At 48.1% G+C, this 24,029-nt stretch overlaps 1 protein-coding gene across 3 annotated transcripts in view; it reads left to right on the top strand.

Moving 5' to 3' along the window:
* The first annotated feature begins 5,052 nt into the window (after positions 1-5,052).
* PLEKHM1 (pleckstrin homology domain containing, family M (with RUN domain) member 1) overlaps positions 5,053-24,029 on the top strand; it is a 60,056-nt gene continuing 41,079 nt past the window's right edge. For 2 of the 3 annotated variants that reach the window (XM_011940156.1, XM_011940155.1), the window contains exons 1-4: positions 5,053-5,218; positions 12,551-12,639; positions 16,536-16,783; positions 18,946-19,572. In XM_011940156.1, coding sequence (XP_011795546.1) covers positions 12,592-12,639; positions 16,536-16,783; positions 18,946-19,572 — 923 coding nt within the window. In that variant the 5' untranslated portion in view covers positions 5,053-5,218; positions 12,551-12,591. The remainder of the gene's footprint in view (positions 5,219-12,550; positions 12,640-16,535; positions 16,784-18,945; positions 19,573-24,029) is intronic. The other variant, XM_011940157.1, reaches the window with a different exon arrangement.

Genomic DNA, 24,029 nt, shown 5'->3' with positions numbered 1-24,029 from the left:
AATTTTCTACAAATTGTGGCATAACCAAACCTCAAGAATGGACAGGGCTGGGGTGTAAAAGAGCTAAGTCCTTGCCTGGTTTACTAGGAAGGCAATAGATAGTGTCTAAAACTATGAGACAGCTGGGCACAGTGGCTCACGCCTATAATCCCAGCACTTTGGGAGGCCAAGGCGGGTAGATCATGTGCGGTCAGAAGTTTGAGATCAGCCTTGACAACATGGTGAAACCCCGCGACTACTAAAAATGCAAAATTAGCTGGGCGTGGTGGCACGTGCCTGTAATCCCAGCTAGTAGGGAGGCTGAGGCAGGAGTATTGCTTGAATCCAGGAGGCGGAGGTTGCAGTGAGCCAAGATGGCGCCACAGAACTCCAGCCTGGGTGACAGAGCAAGACTGTGTCTCAAAAAATAAAAATAATAATAATAAAATAAAAACAGTGAGACCTGCAAGAGATGCAGGGAGAAGCACCAGAAGATTCCGCTGAAAGCCTGCTCCCCCAGAAGGGTGGGAACAGTGAGGACAATGAACGGCTGTTTTTCGTTGTTTCATCCCCATTCCGCTTCATTTGATTGAATTGTAAACCATGTGTATAATAACACTTTTTAATCAAATTTTTTAAAAAGAGAGAGTGGAAAGAAACAGCTTCCTACAACAAAATTGAAGAACACACCAGTGATTCCAGGGTCCAGAGAGGAGGGTGCATTAATGCTAGTTTTATGATTTCAGTCAGATGCCAAGTAAGGATATATCTGGGGTTCAGATAAGAAAGGCTCTCATTCAAGTGCTTAAAAGAGCAATGGAAGGCAAGGACCTGCCCAACTGGCAGGGTGAAAATTAGCCAGAACTGGAATAGTAATAGCTGTTCATCTTTGAGCACTTACTACAGGCCAGAACTTGCATTAAGGATATCAGCTTTTTCTTTTTTTTTTTTTTTTCAGTGGTTGTTGTTTTGGAACAGAGTCTCACTCTGTCATGTAGGCTGCAGTGCAGTAGCGCAATCTCAGCTCACTGCAACCTCCGCCTCCCGGGTTCAAGCGATCCTTGTGCCTCAGCCTCCCAAGTAGCTGGGACTACAGGCATGCACCACCATGCCTGGCTAATTTTTGTATCTTTGGTAGAGATGGGGTTTCACCATGTTGGCCAGGCTGGTTTCGAACTCCTGGCCTTGAGCAATCCACCCGCCTTAGCCTTCCAACGTTATGGGATTACAGGCGTGAGCCACTGTGCCCAGCCAGGATAGCATCATATTTGATCCTCACATCAACTGACATTAGCCCCAATTTACAGATGAGGAACTGAGGCTCAGAGAGGTTTTGGCACTTGCCTGAGGTCACACACTCTGGGCTCTCTGCTTGGGGCTGAGGGCCAAGGGGCGTTGTGACTTACTGAACATCAGTAAAATTCAATTTAGAAATTTCTGTCTTAAGTGCTATCTCGAGGGGCCTGTGAAAAATGCTGACTCTGTGGCAGTTGTCTTAGCCCCATACTCATTGGGTTGCCCTGGGCCCCACACTGTTTTAAGGAAGTCCCAGCAAATAATATGGGGTAGAGGTGAGATTCAAACCTAAGCAGCTCTGGCTCTAAAACCCACTGAACAAAGCTGCAACAAGAATCAGAAAGAACTAGGTGAGAATCCTACTTCTAGCACTTACTAGACCTGTGGCTGTAGCCCTCCACAAGTTACTTAACCTCTTTTTTTTTTTTTTTTTCATTTTATCTTTTTAGAGACGAAGTCTTGCTCTGTCACCAGGCTGGAGTGCAGTGGCGTGATCTTGGCTCACTGCAACCTCCGCCTCGTGGGTTCACGCCATTCTCCTGCCTCAGCCTCCGGAGTAGCTGGGACTACAGGCTCCCGCCACCTCGCCCGGCTAGTTTTTTGTATTTTTTTAGTAGAGACGGGGTTTCACCGTGTTAGCCAGGATGGTTTCGATCTCCTGACGTCGTGATCCGCCCATCTCGGCCTCCCAAAGTGCTGGGATTACAGGCTTGAGCCACCGCGCCCGGCCCACTTAACCTCTTTTAAACCTATTTTCTCATCCACACAATGGAGATAATGGTAGCACACACCTTTCAGGTGGCTGGTAAGGAATATAAGGTGAACACAGGTGCCTATGTGGGTTCTTCCATTTTCCTTAAATGTTAATTCCCTTACCCTTCATCTCCTAGGTTAGTTCCGGAGGACAGACTTGAAGTCTGAAAATAGAAAGTAACTGCCAAAAGGGATTATTTAAGGCAGAGATTCCCCCCTTTTATTATCCTTTAGGTCCCCAGTGGTGAGGGCAGGGGACAGGAGAGGTGGGGTCAAGCCCAAATTCTTGGACCTCATCCTAGAGTGACTCTTTAGGGTTACTGTGGGGCTTAGGAATCTGCATTTTGGACCTGTCCCCAGGGCATTCTGATGCTTGCAGTTCTCCTGTCTGGCTTTGAGTAACTCTGGGTAGTGCTTTAAATCTAAGCTGACAGACCAGTGGGATGTGAACCGTCCTTGCAAATGTTTTGAGCCCTTCCTGCACTGGCCTCCAACTCTGCCTTGCTCAGTCTGTCTTCAGCTCCCTTTCCATTCTGGCCCTCTCCCCTTACCCTGTCCTTTTTCCCTTCCTTTCATTTTTATTTTTTATTTTATTATTATTATTTTTAAAAATTTTTGAGACAGGATCTCACTCTGTTGCCCAGGCTGGAGTGCAGTGGCACTATCTTGGTTCACTGCAATCTCTGCCTCCCAGGTTCAAGCAATTCTCATACCTCAGCCTCCCTAGTAGCTGGGACTACAGGCGCACACCACCACACTCGGCTAATTTTTGTATTTTTAGTAGAGATGGGTTTCACCATGTTGGCCAGGCTGGTCTCGAACTCCTGACCTCAAGTGATCCACCCGTCTCAGCCACCCAAAGTGCTAGAATTACAGGCGTGACCACCGTACCCAGCCTCCTTTTTCACTTCCTACCTTCCTCCCCACCTCTGGGTGCACCCTCCCCTGAGCTCAGCCTGTATTCCTGTCCGCTGGCCACTTACCAGCCAGTCTCTTCACCTGCGATGCCCTTTACTCACCTAGAAAGCTCACATCAAAAGTCGCCTCCTCCAGGATACCTCTCAAGTTCTCCTCTCTGGTCCCTTGGCCCTTTGCGGGTACCTTTTTTCTTGTGCAAGTCACATGATAATGTGAGAGTTTTTTTTTTCCCCCCCATCTGGAGTCTGCCTGGTGGGCTCATGGTCCATTTGTGGAAACATGCATTTCCCTCTTCTCCGCTCCCCCTCCTTCATGATCCATGCTTTATGCAGCTTCCCCAAGGCATGCAGAGCAAGCTGAGAAGAGGTAGACAAGCCTGCAGACCTTTCACAGAAGCGCGGTGGCTTGGGAAGTAAGAGAAGACAAGGAGATAGGGGTTCCTAAAAAGCAGACAAGAGATTACCGAGGGGTTCCCCACCGCGCCAGCACACAGCCGCTGCACAAAAATGCAGTGGAATTATTGACGGACATTATGTGCTTGATGGGGGACAGGGAGCGATTGTGCCAAGCCACCAAGGATCACGCTGTGCCAGTTGTATACTATCCTTTTGCCAAGGTGAAATGATTTCCCTACTAAATCCCTTACTTTCCACTTTGTTTAAAATGAGTTTAATACCAAGAGAGTAGTTTGCGTCTATGTCCTTATTTCTAATCTTCCTGCTCAACCATTAACTGCACGAAACACACTCAGACCCATCTAGTCTAAAATTGAGAAGGGGAGGTTCTCACTCCTGGAGAGAGAATTACTGAAAGGGTGGCCCTCATACAGTCTGGAGTCATACCCCCAAGTGCTGGTTTTATACTTGAAAGCAGACAGTGGGACTCTGACCTTTGCAGAGATAGGAGGGACACCTTCCTACCCAGAGAAGCCAAAAGAGCACAGGACGCCCAGGCTGAGGGCAGTGAAGCTTGCTTCCAAGAACTGGTTCGTTCCCCTGCCAACCCCTGTGCCCACTTAGGACTGGCATGTAGCAGCACCTCTCCTCATCCACACTCAGGCCCTAGGCTCCCAATTGACCAAAGCCTGCAAGTATAAAGTGTCCAGAGCATGGGTCCCTGCCAACACTCCCTGCCCTGCTCTTCACTAGCTGTGGTCACCACTTATGACATTTTGTTCCGAGTTCATCTGAAAGAGAAATGTCACTTTTGTGTTAGAAAGGAGACATACAGGCCAGGTGTGGTGGTTCATGCCTGTAATTCCGGCACTTTGGGAGGCCGAGTCACGAGGATCACCTGAGGCCGGGAGTTGGAGACCAGGCTAGGCAACACAGTGAGACCCCGTCTCTACAAAATAAATAAATTTTTAAAAATGAAAAAATTAGCTGGGCGTGGTGGTGCACGCCTGTAGTTCCAGCTACTTGGAGGCTGATGTGGGAGAATCACTTAGTCTGTGAGGTCAAAGCGGTAGTGAGCCGCGATCGTGCCGCAGCACTCCAGTCTGGGCGACAGAGTGAGACCCCGTCTCAAAAACAAAAACAGAAAGGAAGAAAGAAATCCTCTACATGGCTAGAAGAGAATAACCGGGCCCCTAAACTTCATGCCAGGCGGTGCTAATGGGCGAGTTACACACGGGAGAGTGCCCAAGGAGACCTCAAGGCGTTCCCTTGGGATAAGGCATGATTAAAACAGCTATGTTTATCCTGAAGCGAAAGGCGGAGGCTCCAGTTTGGGTCCCGGCTCCGCCCCACGGGCTGCACTGCTGCCCTCGGAGAGGCAAAGATAGGGCAGGCGTTGTTAGTCCCACTCACAAGTGGGAACTCTTCACCTGAGGGAGGCCAAGTGACAGCCCCAATGTTGCATAGATGGTTCTGAGGCCAAACGAGGTCAGGAACCCAGAAGCCAGGATCTAGTTTGACGTAGACCTGCGGGAGGCGGGCGGTAACGGACGCGTTCCCCCTGACACCGGTGCCTTCGCCTATTTGCGCCCAGCAGGCACCCCCGGCTCCCCAGCCTCCTACACCTCGCATCTGCCCTGGGGCTCAGCTCCTAGGGACTTCCGGGAGCAGCTGGCCCCGCCCCAAGGCTCCTTCGGGCCGCGCGATTGGCACGGCGGGCCGGGGGCAGGGCCGGAGCGCCGAGCCAACGTGATGGCGTCAGGGGCCGCGGGCGCCGCTTCCTGTTGTCAGTGGCCAAGAGGCCGCATCGTCTGCTCCGAGTGCTGAGGAGCTGCAGCGGCCGGGAGCTCCCCCAGCCTCGCTCCTCGCTCCGCTTGGTGAGTTAGGGGGTCAAGATGCGAGGAGGGCGGCGGAGGGTCGGCGGGGCCGAGGCGCGAACGGGCGGTGGGCCTCCTGCTCCCTCCGCGATCCCCAGCCCCTGGTTACCCTGAGACTGCCCGGCTTCAGAGCCCTCAGCTCTGCCCAGCCCGCGCCCGCCCCGCTCCCACCCAGCCTTCCCCCTGCATCGCCGCTGTGGCCCCGTGCCCCACGTCTGTCCAGCCCCCAACCCGCGCCCGCATTCTCTCACCGGCGGTCTTGCTTAAATGCAGCTTCACTCGTGACCCCACTTTACCTCAGTTCCAACCCCGATCTCGGCCACGTCTCTTCGCCCCGCCCTGACACACCTCACCGTCTCTCCCGACCCCTCTGGTAATCTCGATGCTCCTCGCTCACGTCCCCAAGACGCACCATTCAGGTTTCCCCTTCTCTGGCTCAGCTTTCTTATCCCAGTCACCCCCATCCCCTGTCCAGCTCGCCAAGATCTGCTCATCCCAAACACTCTACCTCTGCCTTCTCATCTAAGACCCACCCCCAAAGTAGGTGCCCTGTTGAGCTCACCGCTTTCTTCCGGATAACTCCGATCTCAGCCTTATTCCAAATCTTAACTGTGTCTTCTCGTCCTTAGTCTCCTAGCCCACTGTATACCTTCCTTTGCGTCTCCTGCCGTACTGAGGACACCCCATCCCTAAGTCTTTGCCAAACTATCCCTAACTCTTGCTGCCTCCTTTCCTACCACCCTCACCGAATCTTGTTAAAAATGACATCTCCGTGTCCTTTCACCCTCGCTGACCGACCGCAACTCTTCACCCCAACTCTGCGTCCATTCCTTCCCTGGACGCAACTCCCATTCAACCTGAGAACTTTAGTGCAGAGTCTCCTGCCAACTCCACCAGCTGCCCCTCAACAGCCAAATGTAGGTGCTCACTCAGACCCGCAGTTAGAGACTGAGCAGCATGATTGGCGGGTGTAGGGGCTCAGGTGGTAAATAAGGGTGGAGGAACAGTGGGCTCTCCCCAACTCTTGGGTGGGGCCGGGGTTTTTCCTGGCATCTGGTCTCCTGTACCTGTCCTCAGGGACTGTGTTTCTGGCATTTATATTAAATGACTTGTGCTGGCTGCTGGAATGGTAGGTATCATTCAAATATCTGGAAGGTGAGAGATGGCCACTTACTCAGCTCACTTAGCACAGAATGATGGAAGCTGTCACTTCCTTCTGGCTGGTGTTCTGGCCCTGGGAAGTTCTGCGTGGTGTTGGCTGTGGTCACAGAACATTGTTCGTGTTCGTTTTCCTGGTACTTGTAAGGGCCTCTCCCTGCCAGAGCTGATGGCAGATCAATCCTGATGCTGAATTCAGGGGATATGATGGGTGTCAGAGGCAGTGTTACCTGTTGTGAAGAGTATAGGCGAGTAGATCCTGGGGAGGCTGAGGTCTAGGTGGGTACAGAGGCTCTTGAATCGCTTTCTTTTCTTGCAAGTGCTGGATCATTGACTTTTGGCCACTTGGGTTCCATGAACACAGGGAACCACGTTATCTCAGAGTAGCTGAGACAGAAGGACATTCCAGAGGCACCCAAGTCTCATGCTCAGCGTTTATAGTTTCCTGGGGGCTTTTTGGTACACATTTTCTCTGAATCCCGAGGACCCGGCATCAGATGGGTGAGCCATTTGATGGCAGTTTTTTTTTTTCTTTCTTTTTTTTTTTGCAATGGAGTTTTACTCTTGTTGCCCAGGCTGGACTGCAGTGGCACGATCTCGGCTCACCGCAACCTCTGCCTTCCAGGTTCAAGCGATTCTCCTGCCTCAGCCTCCCGAGTAGCTGGGATTACAGGCATACACCACCATGCCTGGCTAGTTTTGTATTTTTAGTAGAGATAGAGGTTTCTCTCTTGATGAGGCTGGTCTCCAACTCCCGACCTCAGGTGATCCACCCACCTCGGCCTCCCAGAGTGCTGGGATTGATTACAGGCGTGAGCCACAGTGTCTGCCTGATTGCAGTTTTAAAGGGCCCCAAAGAGCATTGTCTCTGCTTGCCATTTATAGTCGTATTCCTTTGAAAAAGTGAATACTGTTTACCGTCAATGTCCTCCCATTAATATGCAGTATATTTAAGTTGTTTTCAGCCTTATTGGCAGCTTGGCTTAATGACAGGAGCTCCACAGTTGCCCCAGCACTTAACAGTTGTTATACCCCAACTTCCCACATTGGGTGAAATGGAGATATCTGCCCTGTGCCTTGTTTTTATTAATCAATTCATTCAACAGCTTATTTTTTGAGCACCAGTGTTTGCCAAGCACTGTTCTAGGTACTAGAAATACATTGGGGAATGGGTGAGGCAACAGTCCTGTTTTCATTCAGAGTTTGGTCCTTGTTAGAATCCTCTGGGATATGGGACAAGAATATAGGGAAGATGGGTGTTATTGGATGGAAGGAAGGAGGGAGGAAAGAAAGATAGCCAGTGTTCACTGACTCCACAATTCTGCCCTCATCCACTAGCCCTGAGTCTGGGAATCACAAGCTAGAAGTTTCTCACCCTTCATCTGGTACTTAATTGCTTCAAAGCTCCGACCCCCACCACCCCACCCATCACAGAAATCCAGCTTTCCTCAGGTGGACAGGGGTGCAGTTTCCTCAGTCAGCACTCACATGCCTGAAAGATCAGCTGCCTTTCTGAATCAGAGGATAACTTTGTCATTCTTTTCCAATTGAAAAAACATGACTCATCAATTGGTACAGCAGTTGGATGGCTTAAAGCCAGGCTGTGGCTCTGAACAGCCAGTTACACAATTCAGGCAGTGGAGAGAATGCCGTGGGGAGTGGCTGAGAAGTCCCTCGAGAGAAGAGGTTGCTGTTCACTGATGGTGGAGTGTTTTGAGAGTGGTGAAACCAGGTTATACCTTTCTTCTTTTAATGTAAGTCTCATCCAAGTCATTCTCTTTTTTTGCTTTCTTGATCTCTGGAGGAAGTGAAATTGGACATATAGAGAAGGCCAGGTAGTATAACGCAGGAAACCAACCAGAACTGTTCCTTCCTAACTATGTTGGAACATTTAAGAAAGTATAACTCTGAGACTTCAGGAGCATTGGTAGGACCTGGGCTCAGCTGGTTGGGGCTATAAATCTGATTGACAGAACTGTTTCTTGTTGGTTTTAGACCTTCTGTGATGAAATGGAGCTTCCGAGTACCTCTGTAGAAGAAATAATAGTTTGCCTGAATTTGAGCCAAAGACCTGAGGCCTTTTGGTCCAGGGAAAGATGCAGGAGTTGGGATGAAGAAACCAGAGAGTTCTGTCCCTTACCCGAGACCCATTGCTACTGAGCCTCAGTTTTGTCCTCTGTAAAACATGGATAATCACTCTCTCACGGGATTGCTGTAAGAATTAAATGAGGTTAGAGAGGAACATCAGAGAAGCCTGCTTTCTGCACTCTGGAGAGCCATGTGAGGGTGAATCAATACATAGGGTGGCAGTAGACTTGATGTGATTTGGGACTTCCTAAATGGCACCAGTCACCTTTCCCCGGCTAAGCTTTCACCGGTCATGTTCAAAGGCCCTTGGGTAGTGTTGCCCAACTTTGCCTTACTCCCTTCAGGTAGGTCTCCTTGAAGCCATGCCTCTCTTCACTTTGGTTCTTGGTGTCAATGAAGAGCGTTTTGAGGACAGAAAGTGGAACCAGTTCCATAGGATGGTAGATTCAGAGTCTGGGCCACCAGGGTGGGTGACGCAGTGCTGTCCCCACAGTCAAGAGACACAAAGCCTCCTTCCGATCCCGCCGTGAGTTCTTATGTCACTGACCATCTGAGCCCTGCCTCCCTGAGCATGATGGAACAGACACGGATAGGTGGGGTGCTATGGCTGCCTACAGAGGTGTCCTGCATTGTGGCCGGAACCCCAGAGGCTCAGTCCTATCTTGTGAATTTTCAAGTGGCTCTTCTGCTGGATTTATCTGAGCTCTTGTCAGTCATTTTGTGGCATTTCTGACTCTGTTTTAGGTCAAGTGACCCTTCTCTTATCTGGCCCTGTCCCTCTTAGCTTCAGTTTATTTTATTATTTATTTATTTAGAGAAATAAATTATTTATTTGTTTATTCTTGCTTTGCTGCCCAGGCTGGAGTGCAGTAGCACAATCTCGACTCACTGCAACCTCCGCCTCCTGGGTTCAAGCGGTTCTCCTGCCTCAGCCTCCCGAGTAGCTGGTATTACAGGCATGGGCCACCATGCCCAGCTAATTTGACCTCAAGTGATTCTCCTGCCTCGGCCTCCCAAAGTGCTGGGATTACAGGTGTAGGCCACGGCAGCTGGCCTACGGCACCTGGCCTATTTTGTTTTCTTAGCATATGGTTACTTGGCCAGAGCACCCACTTACCAATGGCCTGTCCCTCCCAGTGAATACTCTGTGAATACTCTATTATTCTCAGCTAATTAGTTAATGAGGTCTTAATGGGCCTGGGCTATTACTCAAATTATTGGGTTTAAGCCCTTAGGGTCCCACCCTGTAGCTGGCTAAGGGAAGGGCAACTTTGGGACTTTGGGCTCTGTCTAGAAGGGTGGGCCTGAGGGCTTTAGACCACTGGAATTGTGGACTGGGATTGGAGCCCAGGGTTTTGGAGCCAGAGAAGCTGGATGTGGCCTGCTGAGCTGCACAACAGTGGCCTTGACAGAGCCTGACCTCAAGACCAGGCCTGTTTCTGGAAGTGACCTTAGATGCAGAGTCACCATAGCATACAACCCCCTTTTCCTGTCACCCCGTGGCCAGAATGGGGAACTGGTTTCCGGAGGAGGGCCCTGAGAATCCCTGGGGAGCTGAGAGCAGACCATGGTGAATGGTGAGGCAGTCAGATGGGGCTGTAGTCAGAACTGAGACTCTTCTGGCCGTCTGCAGCGCCTGGCCTGTTACTAGGTCTGCAGGAACCATCCTCCACACACGCCTGCTTCCTCCTAAGGGACCTGACTTAGGGAGGTTGGCTCTGGGTCCTGACTCCCCGTGTCCTGTTTGCCCTCTGCTATCCCCAGAGGCCAGAGATCCAATCAGAGCACTTTCCACCATTTAGGGCCAGCCTGCCTGTCTGCTTTCCAAACCTCATGCTGCTCCAGTGCTGTCCAGGAAACCTTTCCTGCCACACTGGCCTTAAGTTTCCCTGCACCCCCTGTTCCCGGCCTCCAGTGAAGGGGTCTTCCCAGACTACCCCTGGAATCCTAGCTCTGAGGTGATGGCACTGTTGATGAAAAAGCCAAACTCTGTTAAATATTGGAAGAGGTTCTCAGGGCCTCCCATGACCCGTGACATAGTCCTGGGAGGCCCTAAGAACATGTGCCCAAGGTGATTGGGTTACAGCTTGATTTTTATCCAAGTGACAGGCAAAGACATAAATTAATACATGTAAGGTATACATTGGTGGGGGCAGGGTAAAGTGGATTAAAAGATTTCCTGATTGACAATTGGTTGAAAGAGTTAAACTTTACCTAAAGAGTTAAAGTCAGCAGAAAGAAAAGCTTGGGGTTAAGATAAGGTGGGTTGTGGAAGCCAAGGTTCATGTTATGTAGATGAAGCCTTCAAGAGAATAAATGGTAAATGTCTCTAAGGTGTCAGACTCTTAGTTAAATCTCTCCTAGATCAGGAAAAGGCCGAGAAAGGGAAGGGAATCTCTGCAGGATATAAATTTTCCCCACAAGAGATGGCTTTGCAGGGCCATTCCAAAATATGTCAAAGAAATATACTTGGTGGTAACATGATTTCCTTTAGGGCCTGTTATCTCCCATGTGATGTTAGACCAGAGTCAGGTTGGAGTTGGTATCTTAATTGCTGAGAGTCTGTTCTGTCAGCCTTAGTCTGTTTTAATGTTAATGCTGCTCAGTTGTGTCTAAGCTCCAAAAGGGAGAGGCTAGGATGAGGCATGGCCCACGCCCCACTTCCTGTCATGGCCTGAACTCAGTTTTTAGGTTTTTTCAAAATCCCTTTGGCCAAGGGGGGCCCATTCAGGCAGTTTGGGGGCTTAGAATTTTAGTTTTGGTTTACAGCACTCACTCAGCAATCTGGTTTTCCTAGGGCTGGGGTTGGCCTCCTTCTGGAGGCTGGTGATGGAGTCAGGCCGCTTATCAGCCCTGGGACCTCAGGAATGTTCTTGACCTGGGTCAGCTGCCATTTCCTTATCTGTCAGGTGGAGACAATAAAACAGCACTCCTAGGGTGCTTAGGAGGACTATAAATTAGGCAATATATGTAAAGAGAATCGAGCCCATTTAACTTTTCTTGGTTTTGTTAACTTCTTTGTGCGGTGATTGAGAGCCAAGACAGCCATCACCTTTCCCAGCGTTCGCCTGATGCTCAGCCGGGCGTTCACTAGAGATTTGTTTACGTGTGAATGTGCCTGCCTAGCCCAGGTCTGTCCAAGTTTCTGGGGTGGGGCCAAGCCAGCCAGCAGCCCCCTCAGGCTCAGGCCCTACCCCACTCTACCCCACCCACTCCCAGGAGGAATCTGGCAGCCCTGAGGGATTTAACCACTCACTGACTTCAACTCTTCCTGCATACTCATTTAGGCGATGACATTCTTGGTCTGTAGGTTTAGGTGGCCACATCCACTGGGATGACAGATACCAGGTACAACATATCAGGTACAGGCACATATCAGGCCCTGTGACAGGCGTGTACACATTCTCCATCTGAGAGGTCTCCGCATGCCTACCTGGTTAGTGGCAAATTGCGATGAGACCTTGTGGTTGTCCTGATTAGACAAGTCCCTGTCTGTACTGCTCACACCAGACCCTCAAAGCCCTGTTGAGAAGCAGAAGTGTAGCAAGGGAGCCCTTCCCTTTTGAAGCCATTCCAGTTGTACTTTTTACTGCTGAGCTGGCAGACATTGGACTGGAACAAGGAGTGAGGGGTGGGGGCAGGGTGTTGCAGGACCCAGCCCCTGAATGTGAGCCCCTGCTTCCTGGTCCCAGTGGGTTCCTGCCACTCTCAGCTGCAGCCTTCCCCTCGAACCCGCAGCTCCGTATCCGAATCAGCCTGTCATTCCCTGCCTACAGGTTTCGATCCTACAGAGCCCTGGCTTTCTGGGCAGCATTTGATGTGAAGCGCCCTTACCACCCACTCCGTGGGGTGGACCCACCCCCAGCACCCAGGACTTCTTGCCTCCCAAGGACTGAGCCCCCTGGACTTTCCTTCCTCGCTTCCTTCCTTCAAATCCATTATCAGTTTTGACTTTTGTGCTCTTCAAAGGCCTTTCGGCTGTGGTTTGAGTAAGAGAGGCTGACCTCCTACTGCTTGCTGGGAAAGGACTCTCTGGCTGGGGGATAGTTGTCTGCCCATTCATCTGGCTGCCATCTGTCTCTTCAGGTGCCATGTGATTCTCCGAGGGAGTAGCTGCGTGAGTGGAGATGCTCTCAGTGGTGGAGAATGGACTGGACCCCCAGGCTGCCATCCCGGTAGGGGGGCGCGGGAGGATCAAGGGTGGGGAAGGCTGCAGGGGATGGTCGTTTCATCTGCTTGGCTCACTTCGAAATGAATGGGCACTGTCCTGCAAGAGAGGCCAGGTTGAGAAAAAGTTACAGCACAAGCAGGCTCCAAGGAGATCCTGTCCTTTCTAGATCACCTTATTGGTGATAAGATGGAGATTACAAAAAGCAGTGGGAATTTAAGATCAGTAACCTGAAGACCAAGGATTTCCATTCAGCCCTTCAGCCCTCTGCCCTTAGGCCATGATTTGGTCACAGTCTGGCCAAAGCACTGAATTGGTGGGAAACAGGTATTCCCAGGCTCTGGTTTGTTGTTTCAGTAATGGGGGTAAATTGGTAATTTACGTATATCTGAACACTAACCATTTTCTAGGATATTCTAAATGTAATTATTTGTGAGCAGTTCACTGGAGCCCCCTAGGACCTTTTCTTGGAGAGCCCTTTGCACCCTCCTGGGCTGTCTTGGGTACTCTGGGTGGAGCTCTCTGTTCCCTTGGAAAGGCAGGAAGTCAGGTAGCTTTGGGTCTGGTCCCTTAGCAGCATCCTGAGGTGGCTTTCTGGGAGAAGCCAGGATTTCCCTTTCCTCCCTACTGCTGCTTCCCAGCTCAGAGAACTCTCTGCTTGAAAGAAACTATAGCCCTCAGAGATGTGCCTTTCCCCATCCTGGCCACAGGAGAGTCCAATTCCACCTGTTTCCCAACTGGCTTTCATGCAGAGGCTCTTCCTTCCCCTCTGCACCCCCACTCTCCCACCCCCGGCCGAATCCCACCCCAGGACCCTCCAGAGCTAGGGCAGAACCCTGACCAACTCAGCCTTCTAACAACAGCTGCACAAACTGACTCCATGAGGGTATGCGTTTCTTGAGGGTATGCCTTACTTCTCCCTGTATACCCTAACCCAACACCTAGTAGGTGCTCAGTTGAACGAAGTGTGTATGTGCTTTTTAAATATAATATACTAGTAACATCTTGCGTTTAAAAGAACATTTAAAATTAAACTATTTCAAGATTAAAAACTTTTGAGCTTCAAAGGATACTATCGAGAAAATGAAAAGACAACCCACAGAATGGGAGAAAATATTTGCAAATCAAATATCTGATAAGAGTCTAGTATCCAGAACATATAAAGAACACTTATAACTCAACAATAAAGAGACAAATAATCCAGTTATAAAATGGGTAAAGGATTTGAATAGACACTTCTCCAAAGAAGATACATACATGGCCAGTAAAGATGCTCGTTATCATTAGACATCAGGGAAATGGACGTCGAAACCACGGTGAGATACTACTTCACACCCCCTAGGATGGCTGTAATAAAAAAAACGACAACTAGTGTTGGCAAAAATGTGGAGAGATTGGAACTCAGATATTGCTGGTGGGAATGTAAGATAGTGCAGCCACTTTGGCAAATAGTTTGGCAGTTCCTTGATAAGTTAAACATAGAATTATGTATACAATTCCACTCCTAGATATATACCCAAGAGAACTAAAAATGTAAGTCCACTCAAAAACTTGTACATGGATGTTCATAGCAGCATTATTGATAACAGCAAAAGAGTAGAAACAACCCTATTGTCTATTAACTGATGAATGGATGAATAAAATGTGGTATATCTATGCAGAGGAATATTTTCTGGCAATAAAAAGGGATGAAGTCCTGATACATGCTACAACATGGTGGAAAATATTATGCTAAGTGAAAGAAGTCAGATTCAAAGGGTCATATGTTGTGTTCACATCTATTCATGTGAGATGTACAAAATACGAAAAACCACAGAAATAGAAAATAGGTTAGTGACTTCATTCACTTCCTATTCTCCTTTCTCCCAGCCCCTGGCAATCATTAACATATCAGTATTTCTTTTTGGGGTGATGAAAATCTTTTTTTTTTTTTTTTTGAGTCTCGGTCAGGCTGGAGTGCAGTGGCACAATCTTGACTCACCACAAACTCCACCTCCCAGGTTCAAGCGATTCTCATGCCTCAGCCTCCCAAGTATCTGGGATTACGGGTGCACACCACCACGACTGGCTAATTTTTATATTTTTAGTAGAGACAGGGTTTCACTATGTTGGCCAGGCTGGTCTCGAACTCCTGACCTCAGGTGATCCACTCGTCTTGGCCTCCTGAAGTGCTGGGATTACAGACGTGAGCCACCGTGCCCAGCCGGAAAAATCTTCTAAAATTAGATAGTGGTGATGGTTGCACAATTGTGTTAATATACTAGAAACAATTGAACTGTATACTTTAAATGGGTGTATTTTATGGTATATGAATTATATCTCATTAAAGCTGTTATATTTTTTCAAATTTAACTTTTCAAAGAATGTTAACATAGTTTTGACTGAAATCAAAATAAAATATTAAAATATGTATCCATAATCCTATCACCCAACAATTCAAACCAGTTTTTCTTTAATCCCTTCCAGTCCTTTTCCAAACACTTATGTGATTTTCACATACTTATAATTATGCTCAATTTTTACTGTATATTTCCAAAAGACTCTAGGTACATTTTGTGTTGTCTTCATTTAACAAACATTTATTGAGTATTTCTATGTGCCAGGCACAGTGCCAAGTATTGACACAAGGATGAATAAAACACTAGTCTTAGTGCCACACTCAGCTTATATATATATACATATATGTATTTTTTGAGATGGAGTCTCACTCTGCCACCCAGGCTGTAGTGTAGTGGTACGATTTTGGCTCACTACAACCTCTACCTCCCGGGTTTAAGTGATTCTCCTGCCTCAGCCTCCTAAGTAGCTGGGATTACAGGTGCTCATCACCACACCTGGCTTATTTTTGCATTTTTAGTAGAGACAGGGTTTCACCATGTTTGCCAGGCTGATCTCAAACTCCTCACCTCAAGTGATCCACCTGCCTTGGCCTCCCAAAGTGTTGGGATTACAGGCATGAGCCACCGCACCCAGCCTCTTTTTAGAATTTATCTAGTAGGTTTTCTGGTTTTCACCAGAAACCACTTCCCTGAAAAAAAAATACTATAGATCAGAAAGTATTATTTCCACTTTAACAGATGAGGAAATTGGGGCTCAAAGAAGTTAAGTGGAAGGTCTGAGGAGGCCCATCTGGTTACTGACAGCTAGGACTGAGCCTAGTCCTCTGGCTTCCAGGCCCAGGATCTTTCTTTTTTTTTTTTTTCTTTCTTTTTTTGAGACAAGATCTTGCTGCGTTGCCCAGGCCGGAGTACAGTGGTGTGGTCATAGTTCACTGCAGCCTTGAACTCCTGGACTCAAGCAGTCCTCCTGCCTCTGACCTCCCAAAGTTCTAGGATTACGGGCTTGAGCCACCACGCCCAGCCTAGGATCTTTCTTAACGTAAACCATGCTCCTGTTCTCCTCATGTTTTTATTGTTCTAAAGCAGTGTGGGTGTTTTTTGTTTGTTTGTTTGTTTGTTTTTGCCTCTTGGCTTATTGATTCTGTACAGAAACTTGTCCATGTGAAAAAGGTGGGAAGCCCCACCCTTGTTCTAGATGGATTTACCCAAGCTCTGTCACTGCAGCTATGGTGGGGCCAATATTTAAACACAAGATTATATGACTCTAAGTTCACTTAAGTTTGGTCTAAAAAACAAAAAGTGTCTGCACTGAAGGACATGCAAAACAACAGTAACAGTGATTGTCTCTGGGTAGTGTGTGTGATTTTCCTTTTCTTCTCTATGCTTTATCTTTCTTTGCTATAGTTAACAATGTGCTAATTTAACAGAAGGAATCTGCAGACACACCCATAGATGTGTGTGCATGTGGTTGCACATGTATTTGGCACCAGGCAAAGGATTACACTCTAGGGACTCTCCATAGCATTTTCCGCTAAAGGCCTGTGTTCTGTGTGGTGCTGCCTAGGTCATCAAGAAGAAGCTGGTGGGATCCGTGAAGGCCTTGCAGAAGCAGTACGTGTCCCTGGACACAGTGGTCACTAGTGAAGACGGAGATGCCAACACCATGTGCAGCGCCCTGGAGGCCGTATTTATCCATGGCCTGCACGCCAAGCACATCCGAGCTGAGGCTGGAGGAAAAAGGAAGAAAAGTGCCCACCAGAAGCCTCTGCCCCAGCCTGTCTTCTGGCCCCTCCTGAAAGCTGTCACCCACAAGTGAGATTTAGCTGGAGAGGTTTTGCTTTGGGGAGGAGCAGCAGAGTATGGAACATTTGACTTTTCCTCCCCAGCTGTTCAGGAAGCCAACAGAGGTGCCCTGTGTTCTAGCATAGAGATAGGGTGAGGTAGGGGTTGAAAGTGTTTTCTAGAAAGGCTTATCTCTAGACCAAGCTTCCCAGCCAGCGTGCCAGCAGATCTTGAGACCCTCAGCACTCAGGCAAGAGCCTGTGGTTGCTTTGAGCCCTGGGACTGGTCGCCTTTAGCAGGAACAGCCTTTTTTGCCACACTAGGGCAGAGTTATATAGTTACAACAGAGGTTTTGTGGCCTGCAAAGCCTAAAGTATTTACTTTCTGGCCCTTTACAGAAAATGTTTGCTGACCCTGCCTTAGATTATTCGAACATCGAGTTGTAAATCTGTTTTTTTTTTTGGGACGGAGTTTCACTCTGTCACCCAGGCTGGAGTGCAATGGTGCGATCTCGGCTCACTGGCATCTCCGCCTCCCAGGTGCAAGCAATTCTCCTGCCTCAACCTCCTAAGTGGCTGGGACTACAGGCACGCACCACCATGCCCAGCTAATTTTTTTATTTTTAGTAGAGATGGGGTTTCACTATGTTGATCAGGCTGGTCTCAAACTCCTGACCTCATGATCCACCCACCTTGGCCTCCGAAAGTGCTGGGATTATAGGCGTGAGCCACTGCACCCGGCCATAAATGTTATCTCTTAAGGAGGTGTGGGGTTATTTTTATTAAAGAGTGGAATCAGGAAGAGCATATGAATATTCACTCTGAGACACTTATCTCTTGTGTCTGGACTTTTGAGCAAGTAGCTGGCACTGTGCCTCTAAGGACTACTAAATGTCACCTTCAGCCCAAAGAAGCCTTGTCAGTCTCTGATCTTCCTTTCCATGCCAAGTGCCACTGCCCTGTCTCACGTTTTTACTTCTTTCCTGGGTGACACTGGCTTTCTATTTGTCCTCCTTACCTCACTCTGTCTTTCCTTGAGTCCGTCATCTGGTCAACATTTACTGAGGTGAAGCTCCCTGGAGCTTACTCACTGAGCCTAGTAGAATGCGGTCTGCATTCCCATGGGGGAGATAAACCCACACTAGGGACTGTGGTAGCTCAGAGGAGGGGCATGTACATCAGACCGAGGCATTCCGGGACTGAGTTTGGTACACCTGGGGTCTGATCTCCTTATGCAGAACATCTACCCTGCAGTCTGCATGATTGTAGTCAAGTCACTTTTCTAAACAAAGATCTGTAGCCCACAGGCTCCCAGATGCCAGCCTGGAGACTGATTCACTAGGTTGGAGCCCCAGAACTTGTATCCTGCTCAAGTTCCCCAGGGGATTCTGGTGCATGGCTGGGTGTGGAGCCATTGCCACGTGTTGCCTTATTGGTTTGATATTCAATACTCTCTCTTTCCTGGCCTTGCAACCAAACTACCAACTTTTCTTCCACATGCTGTAATTGGAGCTCTCCCCAATCCTCTTACAGGGTTGTTGATTTCCTGCCTTTTATGCCTTTTTTCATCAGTCCCTTGTGCCTGAGGGCAGGGACCATGTCTTTACCCTGCATCTTCACTGCTCCAAGGACTTTGCACTTAGGGAGCTCTGACAGCATGCCTTGGATGAGCAGATGATGTCAGGGGCCCAGTGGTAGTTGGAATGAACATGGAAATTATCTTTCACGATTCCAATCTCAAAAGGTTGGGGGTTATAGCTTAATATTTCCTTTAAACACTTTTCCTTTAAAACTATATATATATCCTAGGCTGGAGTGCAGTGGTGCAATCCTGGCTCACTGCAACCTCTGCTTCCCACTCAACCTCCCAAGTAGTGGGGTAGCTTGGACTACACTGCAAGCCACCACATCTGGCTATGTTGTTATTGTTGTTGTTGTAGAGACGGAGTTTCGTCCTGTTGCCCAGGCTGGGCTCGAGCTCCTGAGCTCAAGTGATCCGCCTGCCTTGGCCTCCCAAGTGTTGGGGTTACAGGTGTGAGCCACCACATCTGGCCTAAAACACTATTACCAAATATTTTTGCATGCCTTTCTCTATTTGCAGTGGTTATTGCTGGTTCCTGCTAACCAGTGGATAAAAGCACATCTCTGTGATTTGGGGTGGTTTCTTGAAACATGTCTGTTCTCCCTTCCCAGACACATCATCTCAGAGTTGGAGCACCTGACGTTTGTTAACACAGATGTGGGCCGCTGCCGGGCATGGCTGCGGCTGGCCCTGAACGACGGCCTGATGGAGTGCTATCTGAAGCTGCTGCTGCAGGAGCAGGCCCGCCTGCGCGAGTACTACCAGCCCACCGCCCTGCTCCGGGATGCCGAGGAGGGCGAGTTCCTCCTTAGCTTCCTGCAGGGCCTCACGTCCTTGTCCTTCGAACTCTCCTACAAGTCTGCCATCTTAAATGAATGGACACTAACCCCACTGGCCCTGTCTGGGCTTTGCCCTCTCTCTGAGCTGGACCCTCTCTCTACCTCTGGTGCAGAACTACAGCGGAAGGAGTCTCTGGATTCCATTTCCCATTCCTCAGGCTCTGAGGACATCGAAGTCCATCACTCGGGCCATAAGATCCGGAGGAACCAGAAGCTGACTGCCTCCTCCCTCAGCCTGGACACGGCCAGTTCATCCCAGCTGTCCTGCAGCCTAAACTCTGATAGCTGCTTACTCCAAGAGAATGGCTCCAAGAGTCCGGACCATTGCGAGGAGCCCATGTCCTACGACTCAGACCTGGGCACAGCAAATGCTGAGGACTCAGACCGGTCTCTGCAAGAGTGAGTACCCTGTCCCCACTCCTTCCCATTTTCTCTCCTCCCTGCTTTCTTTCCTCTCCTCCTCCCTTTCTTCCTGTAGCATGTGATTGCCTGTTACTGAACTCTATTAGTAATTAAAGAAAGCCAAGGGAGACATCGACTTCTCCAGGGACTGGAATCACTGGGAGCTGTAGCAGGCAATACAGGCATAGTGGAGAAAGTGGACTTAGAACAGCTTAGGGCTGGTTTGGGCTCCAGCTCTGCCCTGGTGACAGGGCTGGGTGTGGTTCATGCCTGAAATCCCAGCACTTGGGGGGTTGTGGCAGGAGGATTGCTTGAGCCCAGGAGTTCGAGGCCAGCCTGGGCAATGTAGCAAGATCCCACCTCTAAATTAAAAAAAAAAAAAACTAAAAACAAACAACAACAACAAACTAAGTTACTTAGTCTCTACAAGGCACAGTGTAAAATATTGTTGTCTTCATCTAGAAGGAAGGAAACTAATAGGTCAGAGCACATTTAAAACTTCCAACAAATAGATGAAACATAATGCATAGGAGTGTGACTTCATAGAAGACCTCCTGGGGGACACAGGACCTGAGTGCTGCATGCAGGAGGTGGTGGACAGCTGGGGACAGACAGATGTGTGGAAGAGTATGTGGGGCAGATGAACTTGGCTAGAGAGAGAGCTGGGCAAAGCCTTCTTCACACAACCTTTCAAAAAATTTTTGCAGCCAGGTGCGGTGGCTCACGCTTGTAATCCCACCACTTTGGGAGGCCGAGGCGGGAGGAGGTCAGGAGATCGAGACCATACTGACTAACACGGTGAAACCCCGTCTCTACTAAAAATACAAAAAATTAGACGGGCATGGTGGCAGGCGCCTACAGTCCCAGCTACATGGGAGGCTGAGGCAGGAGAATGGCATGAACCAGGGAGGTGGAGTTTGCAGTGAGCCGAGACCGCGCCACTGCACTTCCAGCCTGGGCGACAGAGCAAGACTCCGTCTCAAAAAAAAAAAAAAAAAAAAATTTGCGTAATCTTTTTATGGTTAAAAAAAATCTAAAACATATACAGTGAAAGCCTTTCCCCTTCCTGTTCTCCCTCTACCCTGTTCTTTCCTCCCACCCCTACAACCATAATAATTAATTTCCTGTATATTCTTCCAAATTTCTAAATTCATCTACAACAAATACCAGTAAAAAGATTTTTAGCTGGCTGCAGTGGCTCACGCCTGTAATCCCAGCACTTCAGGAGGCCAAGGTGGGCGGATCACGAGGTCAAGAGATCGAGACCATTCTGGCTAACACAGTGAAACCCTGTCTCTACTAAAAATACAAAAAATTAGCTGGGCATGGTGGCGGGCACCTGTAGTCTCAGCTACTTGGGAGTCTGAGGCAGGAGAATGGCATGGCCCCAGGAGGCGGAGCTTGCAGTGAGCCGAGATTGTGCCACTGCACTCCAGCCTGGGTGACAGAGCAAGACTCCATCTCAAGAAAAAAAAAAAAAGATTTTAAAAATTTACTCCTTATTTATTACTTTCTCCCCTACAAAGGCAGTATATATACACTGTTCTATATCTTGTCTTGGAGAAGATCTTTTCATATCAGAGCTATTTCATTCTTTTATTTTTATTTTTTATAGAAATGGGGGTCTCACCGTGTTGCCCAGGCTGGTCTTGAACTCCTGGGCTCAAGAGATCCTCCTGCCTTGGGCTCCCAAAGTGCTGGGATTATAGGCCTGAGTCATCCCGCCCAGCCTCATTCTTTTTTTTTTCTATTGCATATTGTTCCAGTGTATGAATGTACCTTGGTTTACTTAATCAGCCCAGTATTTAATGGGTGATAGGGACCATGTGTTCATAAATACCTTGTGTATGTGGTCTTTTAGTTCTGCATAACTGTCTCTGTTCAGTAAACTCCCAGAAGCAAAATTGCTGAGCCAAAGGATAGACTAATATAGAATATTCACAGATTATTGCCCATTTACACTCCACCAGGAATGTCCTCGTTTCTTAGCCTTGCCACTTGAAGGTATTAGTGAACTTTTGGATATTTGCTCATCTGATAGGTGGAAAATGGAAACTTCTTATTAAAAACCTCCTTCAGTTGGACCCATGTTCCATCAGCTGAAAAGAAGATCCCATGTGTTTGGGACCTTCTTTCCACTCGTCCTATGCCCTTGCCTTGGTTCAGGTCCCTCCAGGGTTCTCATCCAGCATAGGAAGAGCACCAGCATTGGGTGGTGTTACAGACTGGGCTTGGAGCAGACCTAGTTTCAAGTCCTGTTCCACCACTTACAAGCCCAGGAATGTCAGGCACATTGCTTGTTAGTCAAACGCATATAGGAGATTCTGTCTTAGGCCCAGAAATGGCTTCTGAGCACATTAGGTGGAGTTTTCAAATGTTAAATGGAGGAATTTAGGTAGAATACATTGGGGAGGAACAGTCTCTGCCTCCCATGACCACTGGGACCGTGGTGTGACAGGCCTGCAGTGTGACCCAGGCACAGGGCATGACCTAGGCTCACTTACCTGTCTTAGCCCTTCCTGTGTGTCTGCCTCCTCTGCAGACCAGCCAGCCATCCCCTTGTCATATGTCTTGCTTTTATCTCATGTGTCTTGTGATTGGAAAATTCCAGCTTAAGGTCACTGAATCAGTAACCATCCTCTCTGTGCAGGAAGTGTTGTCCCGGCTATTATGGGGAAACTGGAGGGGCAAGGGTCAGGATGTATAGACGAATTCCAGACAGTGGTGTGAGGAACTGGCAAATCTAAGACATACAGATGCACAAACACACAGCCAGCATCAGCATTCATAGAGCTGGGCCTTGAAGTTAGTCCTTGAGCATCCACAGAGACCAGCATTTCTTGAAGTGTATATTTCAAGGGTAAAATGTTCTCACTGACACTTAGAGTTCATCAAAGTTATTACATTATTTAATTATTTGTAACTTTAAATTAGACATAAATTCCTTGTGCTTATCATTACATGTATAAAATCAAAACATCCACAAATTAAACATAAAAGCATAAAAGACCCAACATTCAAAATGAAATTTATTAATATAAAGCGGTTCTGCTTGGCAGAAACCAAATTGCAGTTGGGCTAGTGAATTGACTGTCCTGAATAGCTCCTTCCGTGTAGACTGGATCTGTATTATAATGATCACTGAGTGGCATAGGTATTGTATGGAGGGTTTAAGTACTTAGATTTAAGTACTTAGAATGGTCCCTGGCACATAGGCATCAATAGTGTTCAAATGATGGTATTGTTGTATTTTATTTTATTTATTTTTTGAAATAGAGTCTTGCTCTGTCCCCCATGCTGGAGTGCAGTGGCACGATATTGGCTCACTGCAACCTCCGCCTCCTGGGTTCAAGCGATTCTCCATCCTCAGCCTCCCGAGTAGCTGGGATTATAGGGGCCCGCCACCACACCCAGCTTATTTGTGTACTTATTGTAGAGAAAGGGTTTCACTATGTTGGCCAGGTGAACTCCTGACCTCAGGTGGTCTGCCCGCCTGAGCCTCTCAAAGTGCTGGGATTACAGGCATGAGCCACCATGCCCAGCCTGGGTAGACATATGTTTTTAATTCTCTTAGTTATATACCTAGGGGTGGAATTGCTGGGTCATATGTAACTCTATGTTTAACTTTTTGAGGAACTACCAAATTGTTTTCTGCAGTAGTTGTGTCATTCTACATCCCCACCACTAATATATATGACCTTTAATTTCTCTACATCTTTGCCTACCCTCGTGATTTTCTGTCTTTTTTATTATAACCAACCCAGTGGGTATAAAGTGGTATCTCATTGTAGTTTTGATTTGCATTTCTCTGATGATTAATGATGTTGAGTATCTTTTCATGTGCTTATCGAACATTTGGATATCTTCTTTGGAGAAATGTCTGTTCAGATCCTTTGCCCATTTAACAATTTGGTTATTTGTCTTTTTATTGTTGATTTGTGAGTGTTCTATATATATTCTGGATAATGCGCCCTTCTGTATAATTTAAAAATATTTCCCCCCATTCTTTGAGTTGTCTTTTTAGTTTCTTGATAGTATCGTTTAAAACACAAACGTTTTGGCCTGGCGCGGTGGCTCACGCCTGTAATCCCAGCACTTTGGGAGGCTGAGACGGGAGGATCGCAAGGTCAGGAGATTGAGGCCATCCTGGCTAATATGGTGAAACCCCGTCTCTACCAAAAAGAAAAATACAAAAAATTAGCCAGGCGTTGTGGCGGGTGCCTGTAGTCCCAGCTAATCGGGAGGCTGAGGCAGGAGAATGGTGCGAACCCGGGAAGCAGAGCTTGCAGTGAGCCGAGATGGTGCCACTGCACTCCAGCCTGGGTGACAGCGAGACTCCATCTCAAAAAAACAAAAAAAAACAACCAAAAAACCACAAGCGTTTTTTATTTTTGTTTTTTGAAACAGAGTCTCACTCTGTCGCCCAGGCTAGAGTGCAGTGGTGTGATCTCGGC

The sequence above is a fragment of the Colobus angolensis genome, unplaced genomic scaffold (assembly GCF_000951035.1).
Source record: "Colobus angolensis palliatus isolate OR3802 unplaced genomic scaffold, Cang.pa_1.0 Scaffold187, whole genome shotgun sequence".
In the NCBI taxonomy this organism is placed as follows: domain Eukaryota; kingdom Metazoa; phylum Chordata; class Mammalia; order Primates; family Cercopithecidae; genus Colobus; species Colobus angolensis.
This window is presented reverse-complemented; position numbering and strand designations above follow the sequence as displayed.